The 12,559-nt window shown below is 54.7% G+C and overlaps 1 protein-coding gene across 1 annotated transcript in view; it reads left to right on the top strand.

Annotated features, from left to right (window-relative positions):
* Window positions 1-12,559, top strand: part of CDH4 (cadherin 4) — a 661,165-nt gene that overhangs the window by 597,163 nt on the left and 51,443 nt on the right. Inside the window, exon 8 of the mRNA XM_023741423.1 lies at window positions 4,458-4,602. Within this exon, the coding sequence (XP_023597191.1) occupies window positions 4,458-4,602 (145 nt within the window). The remainder of the gene's footprint in view (window positions 1-4,457; window positions 4,603-12,559) is intronic.

Here is a 12,559-nt window from a genome sequence, read left to right as displayed (position 1 = left end):
AGTTCAACCGTATATACGTGACTAAATGGGCACAGCAGCCCAAAAGCAAAGACTTGAAAGCAGGAAGGGACAGAAAAACTGGACAAATGGAAATGGGGAACCCAGGTCAAGAAGGAGAGAGTGTTGACCCTTTGAGGGCTTGGCAACCAACATCACAAAACAATATGCGTCTTAATTGTTTAATGAGAAACGACTTCTGCTCTGCAAACTTTCACCTAAAGCACAATTAGGAAAAAAAGGCCAAAGAAGAAAGCCCTCGTGATCTACCTCTGACAGGTCACGGCCGTCGGCAACCCTCCGGGGCACAGTTCTACTTTAACACACACGGGGTCGCCGTGAGTCGGAATCAGCTCGACAACAACTGGTTTTCTGGTTTTTTGACTGTGAAAGGGACAGCTCATGGGATTCCCAGCCCGCCACATTGTGGGGGATGTTTTGGAATTCCACCTACCACAGGAGGCTCGAATCCCGTTTGGTTTTCTGCCAGCTCCTGTGACTGACAGGGCCAGCCAGAGGGCACCTCCAACTTGGGAGGGTCCTGGCGGTTTCTGGGCACAGTCGCTTTAAAAAAAACCAACACGCCAACATGAAAATGCCTAAAATGGATCAATGAGTGGCCACTGTTGGCGCTGCAAAATGATTCGCTAGAAGCTTCTTCGAAGGATTCTGTAAGTAAGACAAGCTGTTGCACATCGCCATATGTTGTCCTCTTGGAGAAGCTCCCTGATCTTCCTGAGCCTCAGTTTCCCCATCATGACAATGCCAACCTCACGGGGTTGTTGTGGGAGCTGAAGTGAGCTGACGCCTACAGAGGTCCTCCTCAGAGCCCAGCCCATGGCAAGCGCACAGGAAGTGTTGGCTGCGAAGTGGATGGAAGGAGATTTTTGGAGTCCACACAACTTTCAAGGCTCCGTGCGTGTTGCTGGTTACCTGCCCCAGGAGGAAAGCTATGGGTCGTGTTCACTGTACGAAGAAGAGAGAGCAATCAGAAAAGGAGGGAATCAGAGCCCACGCACGTAAAACTCTCCTATCAGTCAACCAGACCAAAGAAATCCAAATCTGACTCATGCAACCTCACATGTTACAGAGTAGAACTGTGCTCCACAGGGTTTTCTCAGCTGTAATCTTTACGGTGGAAGCAGATCACCGGGCCTTTCTTCCGAGGTGCCTCTGGGTGGACTTGAACTTCCAACCTTTAAGAAGCTAGTAGTCAGGCATAAACCATTTGCACCACCCAGGAATCTTATTTTCCTTATGTTCAGGTGTAATCCATACTGAAGGCTCTAGTTTTGGATCTTCATCAGTAAGTGCTTCAAGTCCTCTTCACTTTCAGCAAGCAAGATTGTGTCATCTGCATAATGCAGGTTATAAAGAAAACAAAAATGCTCACAACTGGACCAATAAGCAACATCATAATAAACAGAGAAAAGATTGAAGTTGTCAAGGATTTCATTTTACTTGGATCCACAATCAGCACCCATGGAAGCAGCAGTCAATAAATCAAAAGACGCCTTGCATTGGGCAAATCTGCTGCAAAAGACCTCTTTAAAATGTTCAAAAGCAAGGATGTCACCTTGAAGACGAAGGTGCGCCTGACCCAAGCATGCTGTTCTCAGTGGCCTCATACGCGTGCGAAAGGTGGGCGATGAATAAGGAAGACTGAAGAACTGCCCCCTTTGAATCGTGGTGTTGGCGAAAAATGTTGACTATCCCATGGACGGCCAAAAGAACCAACAAGTCTGTCTTGGAAGAAGTACAACTAGAATGCTCCTTAGACGCAAGGATGGCAAGACTACGTCTCACATACTTCGGACAGGCTGTCAAGAGGGATCAGTCTCTGGAGAAGGACATCATGCTTGGTAAAGTAAAGAGTCAGTGAAAAAGAGGAAGACTCTCAGAGAGGTGGATTGACACAGCGGCCGCAGCAATGGGCCTGAGCATAACGAGGGTTGTGAGGATGGCGGGGGACCGGGCAGTGTTTCCTTCTGTTGTGTGTGGGGTCACTATGAGTCGGAACTGACTCGACGGCGCCTGACAACAACAGGAACCTTATCAGTCAACAGGCACTCGCAGTTTCATTCCGACTCCAGTGTAAGACCAAGCCCATGTTTTAATATTTTCCCGTCTTACCTCCCACGATGAACATAGAGAATGTCGCTTTCAACACATCGCAGGAGGTTCCCTTTGTGCCCGACGCTCAGATCGGAAAGCGTGGCCTCCTTGGGGCAGATGTTCCTTTTCTCCATCAAAGCCGCCCCCCAACCCTGCAGAGTGTGTCCAGCTCTGAGAGATGCACTGGGGGGTGTCCTTCCCCTGGAGATGTCCAGCAGAAGAGCTCAGACGGAATGACAACTTGGGGAAGTAGACGCGCCGGGGGCAGCGGGGAGGCTTTATCTCCACTCGGTCGCTTCTGCTGCTGAAGATAGTGCCAAACGGGCACTTTCGTGTTCCTGAGAAGAGAATAACCTTAATTTTAGCTCAGAATGACTTTTTCTCAAAGGCATCGTGACCTTTGACCCAAGCATTATTGAGCGACTGCCTTTGACAAGATGAAGGGTAGCTGGGCCGCGCGGCCCGTGGGTGGACTCCGGCAGCGACGCAGAGCGGGCCAGGAGGAAGGGATGGGCGGCGGTTAGACCAGCAGTGAGGCCGACTCCGGGCGTGTGCACAGCGTGTCTAGCGTCGTCCGTGGTTCCCCAGGAACCCCCCAATTTGTCCCCTGACAACGACAGGAGCAAACCTGGAGAGCCTTCTTGCACACACAGATTACAGGGCTGTGGAGCCAAACCAAATATGGACGCCGCATGAAGGCAGTTCACCCCGGGGTCTTCAGTGTCATGGGGAGCAGACGCCGTCCCCTGCACTCCAGAGGTCCGCAGAACAGCCATGGGGATGTGAGTCACCAAGGGGACAAAAAGAGGACTGGTGTGGAGCGCCCAGCTCCAGAGACCCCTGCCCACCCACAGGCCTCCAGCACCGCTGTCTCTGGCACCCTTGACTTGGAGCAGTCTTATGCAGACCTTGAGTTCTCTGTGTCAGATTTCGGAGGCGACCTGTTTTGGGCAGAGGGTGATGGGCGGGGTCACCACGTGCCACAGTCACGCTGGCCTCTCCCATCTCCAGACCTTGGCTTTTGTCTCCAAAACCCCAGGCCCAGTGGCTTCCAAGGCCCTGCCCACTCTTCCCGGCCCCAGGGCCCCCTCCCACGGCTGAGCTCTGGTAACTCTGGTCTCCCACACCAGGGACCTCTGAGCTGGCCGCACTGACCTGCGCCCCCTTCCTGCCCCTGCCATTCCTCAGGTCCCAGCTCGGTGTCTGCCCCTCAGACACTCCTGGCCCTCCCAGCCCCAGCGGGGTGCTGCCCGACACCCAGACCACACCCCCGAGCTTTCCCTTCTCATGTCCCCTGCCCTCCTGAGGAGGGGTTCGGGGGCAGGCTGTCAAGCAAGGATCTGGGGTCCAGCCTGCATCCCCACACATCAGGCCCATGGTAGATAGATACTTGTTGAGTGAATGAATGAATGAATGAACAATCCAAAACCTACAGATGGGTCTGAGTACCCCTTCTGGAACCTTCCAGCCCAATTTCACGATATCGTCCCTTTTGACCTTGAGGGCATTTCCTCTCTGAAGTTCCCCGGCGGCCCCCTCCCCTGAGCGGGGTCAGGAAGGGCTTCCAGTCCCACTTGCTCCTCGAGCGGTCCCCAGGAGCCCCTCTCTGGCTGCCCACCCTTCTCTGTCATCACTCCCCCAGAACTAATGCAGCAAGCAGAGGGGAAGGCCATGAGGTGGACGCACGGTGGACGCCCAGTAACCTCAGCCCCCGTCCCGGCTCAAGGCCTCACCCCCCGTCTGCCCCCCAGGCTTGGGCCTCTCAGCAATCCCGCATGTTGGGCACAAGTGGTCAGCTGTGGCCGCTGTGGGTAGATATGAGCCTCATTTGAGCAGGAGGCCGGCATGGAGGACATTCCAGTTGGAGGTGCCTCTCCTGTCCCTACATCCGACAGCATGGCCGGCGGAGTTCGGACTGGTCTGAGCAGGCCCAGGGGTCCCGTGGGTGTCACCATGGTGCCTCTAGGTGGGGCCACGGGGTCAGCGTCCGGCGTCCTTGCTTTGCCCCAGTTCTCCTCTCACGAACCCTCCCCACTTCTGAGGTCAGAGAAGTCACGTGCCGCCACCAGAGTCCCTCCACTCCCAGGTGCCTGAGCTGTCCCTTGGGGAGCTGGAGCTGTTACTCCCCCTACCTCGATGCTGCAGGCCTGAGGGGGCCTTGCACCCGCTGTCCCCGAGACGGACCCTCAGCGTCCCCACCGTGCGGGCCTTGCACCCACTGTCCCCAAGGCGGACCCTCAGTGTCCCCACCATGGAGGCCTTGCACCCGCTGTCCCCAAGGCAGACCCTCAGCATCCCCACTGTGGGGTGCACGCCGGCACTGATGGAGCCCTGTTCCCTTCCAGCTCCGGGCGCACGCCGTGGACATGAACGGCAACAAGGTGGAGAACCCCATCGACCTGTACATCTACGTCATCGACATGAACGACAACCGGCCCGAGTTCCTCAACCAGGTCTACAACGGCTCTGTGGACGAGGGCTCCAAGCCAGGTGAGCGCAGCCACTGCTTGGGGCACGGGGACGTCTGATTCCTGGGGCCCTCCAGGGCAGGGGCGGAGGGAGGTCCCCTGGGGGGCCACTCAACCCTGCCGCAGTGATGCCCGCACAGGCCTCACGCTCGTGAGCTTACCTGGCGAGTGTCCACCAGCCCCCTAAGCCAGGCCGTGCTCAGGAGCCAGCCCCCTAGAGGGGCAGACAGAACAGGAGGATGAGGCTCTGAGGAAGTGCATGGGCTGAGATGGGGGGGAGCCCTGTGGAGGGACAGCTAGGGGAGGGGGTGTGAGGGGCCAGCAGAGAAGGGCTAGGGCTGTGTGTGCTGGGAGGGGTGCTGGAGGGGAAAGAGGGGTACCAAGGCCCTGGGGCAAACCCAGAGGTCAGACGGGAGGCCACACGTGTGGGAGACAAGGGCCCAGGTGGTGAGACCCTCGGCCCCACCCCCAGGGCTGGCCCAGAGCCGCCTCCCTGAGGACTCAGCTGGGGACAATGACGCTGTTTGATTTTGGGCTGGGGCCCTCGTGAGGCACAGGACAGATGGCAGCTCTCTGGATCCCATGACTCGGGGAGGGATGCTCCCTCCGCCTTTAGTGATGAGAGGACTCTGGCCCAAGGAGGGGAGGCGGGGAGCCCAGGCCTCCGTGCACGTGGCTGGAGCCTCCGTCTGCTCCCAGAGCATCCTCGGCCGGGGCATCGGCATCGCCTGGGAACCTGCTCGACATGCAGGCTCTGCTGATTCAGGTGGGCCTGGGCTCTGGGCTGTCACAAGTCCCCAGGTGATTTCTGAGATGTTTGAGAAGCGCAGCCCACACTGTGCTGTCTCCAGGGTTGAGGAGGGGAGGAGGTGTCCCTGCTGGCGCTGTGGGGCACTGCAACTAAATACTGGAAGGAAAAACGAAGAGACTCATTGCCATCTAGTTGATTCCAACTCATAGCGACCCCATGTGACAGAGTAGAACTGCTCCATTGGGGTTTCTTTACGGGAGCAGATCGCCAGGCCTTTCTTCCGTGCCACCACCGGGTAGGTTCAGACTGCCAACTTTTAGGTTAGTAATCCGGTGCAAACTGTATGCGCCACCTGGGGACCTTAAAGCCTGGTGACATCTGAAGTTCAGATGAACATCGGACGATTCTTTAGCATGAGTATATCCCATGCAGCATGCGGGGCATACTTATACTAAAAAATGACGTGTTGTTTATCTGCCATTCTAATTTAACTGGGCATCCTGTCTCTCACCTGGCACCCCCGCCCCTGGCTCTGTGGAGAGCGCCCTGTCCTGGGAGCCGGGCTTGGCAAACCAGCACACAGAGCCCAGAACCGCGGTCCGGCGGGCCCTCGGGGGGTTAACTGGTCCTGCACTGGGCGGCGAAGGCAAACGTTTATCCTTGAGTTCCTCATCGGAGGAGGCTGTCATAGCTCCGTCCGCGGGGGCCGCTATTTCAACAAGGAGAATTGCATTCTCGATTGGTTGTCTTTCAGAATTGCGAGACTCGTGCGAGCCTCGTGTCACCAAGGGGAACGGGATGTGACATGATTTCTGCCAGAACCTTGGCCACTCGTCCCCGGCAGTCCCTGGGGGAGCAGGGGCAGGCACTGGGTGGGCAAATTAGCCAGCAGCGGCCAAGGAAAACGAATGAGGCCTGCCAGCAGCCACCTCTAGCAGGGCCGGGGGCCACAGTGGGAGCCGGGCTGGGGGTGCAGCTTGTTAACAGAAGCTGGGGCCTCTCTCCCCAGGCCCAGAATGCCATTCAGAGGCACCCGGATCTTCCTGGCCTTCCTATCACAAAGAAAACCTCCTGTGTCTTATTTGTAAACAAATCAATAGAGAAAATCTTCCCGAGTGTGTGACTGGCTTTGCTCCTTAGGATATTAACAAAAGAAGCAAACTGCTGTGTCTTCTCCCTGCGAACCCTGATAAGCCTTTAAGCTCGGAAATCCGAGGGGCGCTAGCAGATCACCTCGCTGGAGGGGCCGTTGGAATGCCAGCCACGAGGTCTGGACGGGGCTGAGGGCCGGTGGTATCCCCTGAGCAGTTATTCCCGAATCCGCCCCTCTGTCCCTGTCCCCCCATCACTCCTAAGGCCCCTGCTCGCACTAAACGGTGACTGACTATCAGAGCGCCTGGGGACCCTGGAGTCTGTCCGTGGTCCCTGGATAAGCCCTCGAGGGCAATAGTGATGCGTGCCTTCGTACAGAGACGGTGGCGGATGGCACATGACGCTGTGCAACCCTCTTGACGACCCTTCCCTCGCCCCCGTCAAGGGTGAGGGAGGAACCTCCAAGCACACGACACCAGCTGTTCTCAGGCAGCAGCCTCCCAGGACTTGGAAACCGTTTCTAGATTTTCTAATCTGACATCAGTAAATTACAATAATAGAAAGGTTTTACCCGGCACCTTTTGTGGGATAAGGGAAAACACTGCCAGAAATTAGTCATTATTCCCCACAACAATCGGCTAATGAAGGGTTTCAGTTGTATCATCTAACAGGAGACAAATGGGAAGATACTTCAATATTGACTCAGCCAAATGAGAACCTCTCAAGATTGGGGGGTTCATTTGGGGACGTTACTGAGCAGACTCAGAGCCTAGGACATCAAGCCATCCCACGTTCACCCCACGTCCTCTCCCCAGCCCCAGGTGCCCCCCAGTTTTGTGAAACACGCTTGGGTGTGGCTCATCTGTGCTTCCACGCTGGGGTCGGCGGGCTCAGAAGGTGTGGATGGCTCAGGATAGCTCATCCCCGCCGGTGGAGAGTCCCAGCCGTTAGACCTCTTTAGTATGCAGGGAGCAGAACCCACCTCAGATGCTCCCAGGAAAGCAGCTGCAAAGCCTCGGAGTGGGTGGCAGCTTTAGAGTGGGGTGTCGAGTGGCTGAGATGGAATTGTCCAGAATCTCACGTGCGACTATTGACTCCACTCTCCACTGTGTTGGTTTGTTCTGGGAAGCTCTCCTCTCCTCACCAAGACGGCCCCAGCAGCTGCCAGCTCATTCCTGAGCAGCTGACAGCCCCAGAGGAAGGGGACCTCTTCCCCAAGAGCTCTAACAGAAGTCCTGGGGCCCATTCTCGTTGGTCTGGCTGGGCTTATGTGCCCATCCGTGAACCAAACCCAGTGACCGATGCATAGACCCTGAGGCTTGTTCAGGCATGAACAGGGTCCCTTTCTAGACCCCACCCAAGTCATGTGGTCTGAGTAGGGGGCAGGGACGCATCCCCAAGGGAAAACCAGACTGTTGTCCCAGGGGAATCTGTCAGATGGATCTTTTCCATAAAGAGGGTTTTGTTATTTTGAGTTCATCAGAACATGGACCCAAAATTAGGGTCCCCAAGAAAAAAGCCCCCCTGAAATGACATGGGAGTCCCCAGAGGGTTCTCACCGGTGCTCAAGGGGGTCCTTGGGTCCATGACGTGTCTTGGGGCCCCTGGCTGGGGCAGAAACGGGCCAGGCTCTGTGCACCTTTCACCATCTCCCAAGCATCCCCACATTTGCCCGATTTGTATACGGGCTTCTGGCTGGGATTTCACTAGAAAAATGACTTTTTTAAAAAACTTTGTTTTTATTTTGAGATAATTGTAGATTCACGTGCAGTTGTAAGATATAATGAGAGAGATTCGGTGTACCCTGCCCTCGGTTTCTCCCATGGTAGCATCTTGCAAAGCCAGAGCACAACATGACACCAGGATCCTGACACGGTACAATCCACCCACCCTGTTCAGGTTTCGCCAGTTTCACCTGCACTCACTGTGTGTGTGTGTGTGAGCGTGTGTGCTGTATGTGCATGAGTGCATGTGTGGTTGTGTGTGTGTGCATGTGACCACGTATGTTGTGTGTGCATGAGTGCACGTGTCTGTGTAAGTGGATGTACATGTGTGTCTGTGTATGTGTATATGAGTGTGTATGTGAGTGTGTGTTTATATGAGTGTGTGTGAGAGTATCGGAGAGTTGTGTACGTGTGTGTATGTGTGTGTGAGTGTGTGTATATGAGTATCTGAGACGGTGTGTGTGTGAATATGAAAACGGCGTGGCAGTGACGGCCGCGTCTGACCTCCTCACTTCACAAGGGGAAGGAGAATCGAGCTCAACAGCCCAAGGCTGATTCCTATGAGGCAGAGGTCAGACACGTCTCCTCCCTCTGCCATCTTTACCGATTCTGACACCAACTGTCCCTCCCACGGCACTCTCTACTTCTCTGCTGAGTTTGATAATCGTTGCAGTGGCCACACAGGACTCACAGACCATACTCACAGTTATGGGGTTCATTAGGGAAGTAACAGGTTACAGCTCAGGTTCAGGAATGCTCAGAATACAGTTCTTCCATCAGGACAGCCTCTTCTCAGCCGTGCCCACAGGCAGGCCTCTCTCTGGCCCCTCAGCCTCTGCCCTGCTTCGGCAAGTGTTACAAAGCTCCTTTAGCTCTGCCAAAAAGTGCCCAAAGGCATCCCACTCCACCAGCAAGCCTGCCTGCACACACTCAGCTTTCTCCACTCCACTCTATGGGCCGGGAAGCCCACTGGGCCATCTCCTGCTGGTCTCTCCCACCACTATTTCTCTGCCACCACTTCTCACTGTCTTCAGTGTTACAGCTCTCTCTCTCTCCATCTCCTGGTTCCAGGAGCTTCTCAGCGCAGGGATCCCAGGTCCAAAGGACACGCTCTGCTCCTGGCTCTTCTTCCTTGGTGGTGGTGAGATCCTCTCTTCCCACCTCTGAGATGGCTCATTTTAAGCCTAGCGGATGGCAAAACTGACCAATCCCTTCGTTAGGGTTCCATAAACTTTATTTGCATGGTCCCACCTCCACATGGGTGCCATGAACTTTATTTGCATTATCAGCAAGCTATCCAGTCCCCTTGGTCGGCCACAATTACCTTATATGCACGGTCCCACCCAGTCGCTTGGGTGGGCTTTACAAGATCATGGGAAGAAAGGCCACACAAATGCAATCCACTGCACTGCAATGAGCGTGAGAGAGAGAGTGTGTGTGAAGGCTCCTCAGTCCTTGCCACCGTTCCGTGTTGTCACTGTTTTTCATCTTAGCCATTCTGAGAGGTGTGTGGTGATGTCCCACTGTGGTTTTCACCTGCATCTCCCTGATGGCTAACGACGCTGATCGGCTCTCCGTGCTCTTTCGCCATCTGTGTGTCTTCCGTAGTGAACTGTCTGTTCGTGTCTTTTGCCCGTTTTCTAGTTGGATTGTCTTTTGTTTTTCTGTACTGTTGTGTTTTTAGGGTTCTTTACGTATCCTAGATACAAGTCTTTTGTCAGACATGTAGTTTGCAAATATTTTCTCCCAGTCTGTAACTTCTTTTTGTCTCCTCACAGGGTCTTAGCAGAGCAAAAAGTTTTTTTGTTTTTGTTTGTCTTGTATGAAGTCCAATTTATCAGTTTTCCCTTTTATGGATCAGGTTTTGGTGTCATTTCTAAAAAGTCTTCACCGAGTCCTGGGTCCCAAAGTTTTTCTCTTATGGTTTTCCTTAAATTTTCACAGCTTTTTTACATTTCACATTAAGTCCGCGAACCATTTGGAATTAATTGCTGTATAAGGTGTGAGATTTAAATTGCGATTCATTTTCTGGCCTATGGACATCTAGTTGTTCCAGGTCCGTTTGTTGAAAAGTCCCTCCTTCCTCCATTGAATTGCTTTTGCTCCTTTGTCAGAGACCCGTTGGGCGTAGGGGTGGGGCTGTTTCTGGGCTCTCACTGATCTGCTGTTGATCTGAGATACCCAGCATCTTGATGACCGGGGCTTCGTAACATAGTCGGCCTTCCCATCGGGCGGGAGAGATGGCTCCTGGACAACCCTCGGCCATCCCCGTGGACAATGGGCCTTTGTGTCTGGCTCCATGCCAGTGCTGCCGTGTGCGCTCGGGCAAGGCACTTGGCGCTCAGTCTCCTACATCGTCAGTAAGCCAGAGGGAATCACTGCACCTGCCTTGTGGAATTGTGGGGACAGGTGAGGTGTCCAGGTGGGGCTCCTGACAGGTACAGCTGACCATTCTTGACAGCGTTGTTATTATTATTTTTTTATTATTTATTTTGTTGTTAGTATTGAGAATATATACAGCAGAACATACACCAATTCCACAGTTTCTACATGTACAACTGAGTGACGTTGATCACATTCTTTGGGTTGTGCGACCATTCTCGCCCCCCTTTTCCAAGCTGTTCCTCTTCCCCATTAACATAAACTCCCTGCCCCCTCAGTTTCCTACCTAATCTTTTGAGTTGCTGTTGTCAGTTTGAAAGAGCACAGTACTCAAAGCAGACATTCTTTACTAGTTAAGCTACACTGTTATTTGGTTTTAAGAAGATTTCAGGGGTTAACAGCATGGTTATTATTAATTGGTATTAATGTATCCATACTGTTAGAAATTTCTACTCAAAATACGAGTTCACGTCCCCGATTCTGCTGAGTTGTGTTCATCAGATTGAACCTCTCAGTAAATATGGCTCACTGAAAAATCAGCCCTCCCCTTACCCAGCATGAGCTACAGGCGTGCCCCGGCCGCGGGTCACACGGCGGATTTCCATCATCGTGTCTGAGCTGCACTTCACAAATCCCCAGTGAGCCGCGAGTGGACATTGTGGTTTAATGGCCTGGGATGGGCCAACAAGAGCCGTGACCGGGGTCAGTTCCCAGAAGCCGATGCTGGTGAGGATCCTGTGGAGGTGATGTCCTGAGGACCTGCTCCAGGAGGCCCGGGAGGGGTGGGGAGGTGCCAGGCAGGGAGGGGGAGAAGCTGCAGGGTGGGGCTCAGGCACTCCTGCCTCGGCCTAAGTCTGCAGGTAGATCTGGAACACAACAACACCTCAGACGACGTCCCACCCAGCCCAGGCTGCTGGGCCATGCACCCAAACACCTGCAGGCGCCGGCTCTGGGCCACCCGCAGTGCAAACTGTGGACCTTTGCAGCTCAGCAGCCTGAGGCCTGCTCCCCAGGTGGAGGGTGGCCACTGGAGGTGATGGTACCGAGAAGCTGGAAGGAGTTGCAGAGACGGTGGCCAGGCAGGCCCAGGGGAGCCCCGCGGTGTCTGCCACGAGCCAGACAGCCAACACCACCAAGTCCGCATGTCCCCGCTGGAGTAAGGTCCCTGAGCTGCGTGGGAGGGCAAGACTTAAGCCCAGGCAGCCTGGCTCTGAAATCACACTTCTAACCACTCTGCCAAAACCCCGCCCGTTCCTGTCTGTGTGTCAGGAGTGGGTTTGGCTGCAGGTCACAGAAACCCAAGCACTGCAACTCGAGCAAACAGGGTGAGAGCGCAGAGACACCAGGTACGCCGCAGTGTTGCCTCCTCCACCTGCTTCTTGCCTCATGGTCACAAGACCGCAGCTGCCCCTCCGGGCATCACGCCTACCATCAGGCAGGAAGAAGGAGGGGGGAGCAGGGCAGTGTGCAGCGTGGGTGACTCCCCCAGGAAAAGCACATGTTGTGTGTGAGGGTGCCTCTCTATGCTGCGCACCAGAATGGGGAAACATGAGTTCAACCCTAGCTGAGAGACCAAGAAGTCTGTGTGCTGTGTGCTAACGAATGGTGCATAAGGCACACCTGGGGAAAGGCAGGGAAGCAAATGCTTCGGCCATCCAGAATGGGAAGAGTCTTTCCTGTCTCAGGGCCTTTGCACGTGCTGTGCCTGAGCCTGGAGAGTCCTCTCCTCTTCTCCACGAGGCCAGCTCCTCCTCCTTCAGCTTCCATGTCACTTCTCCAAAGACGCCTTCCTGGCCCACTCTCACAGCCAGCCGCTCCACACCCTTGGTCAACGTTGGGACTTCTTTGGGGTTTTTTTTTCACATCGTCCCCCCTGTAAGTTGTTTAGGCAATCTGTTGTCACGCTGCAGCTCTGGACTCTAGGGAGGAGACCCCATCTGTGGTGTCCACCATTGTGTGCCCACGCAGGGGTGAGGGTCAATGCAGGCCCCCCCCAGCCTGCTCCCACGGGGGCTCTGAAGCATGAATGA

The sequence above is a fragment of the Trichechus manatus genome, unplaced genomic scaffold (assembly GCF_000243295.1).
Source record: "Trichechus manatus latirostris isolate Lorelei unplaced genomic scaffold, TriManLat1.0 scaffold00008, whole genome shotgun sequence".
In the NCBI taxonomy this organism is placed as follows: domain Eukaryota; kingdom Metazoa; phylum Chordata; class Mammalia; order Sirenia; family Trichechidae; genus Trichechus; species Trichechus manatus.
The sequence above is the reverse complement of the archived record's forward strand: the minus strand, read 5'-3'. Positions and strand labels throughout refer to the sequence as shown.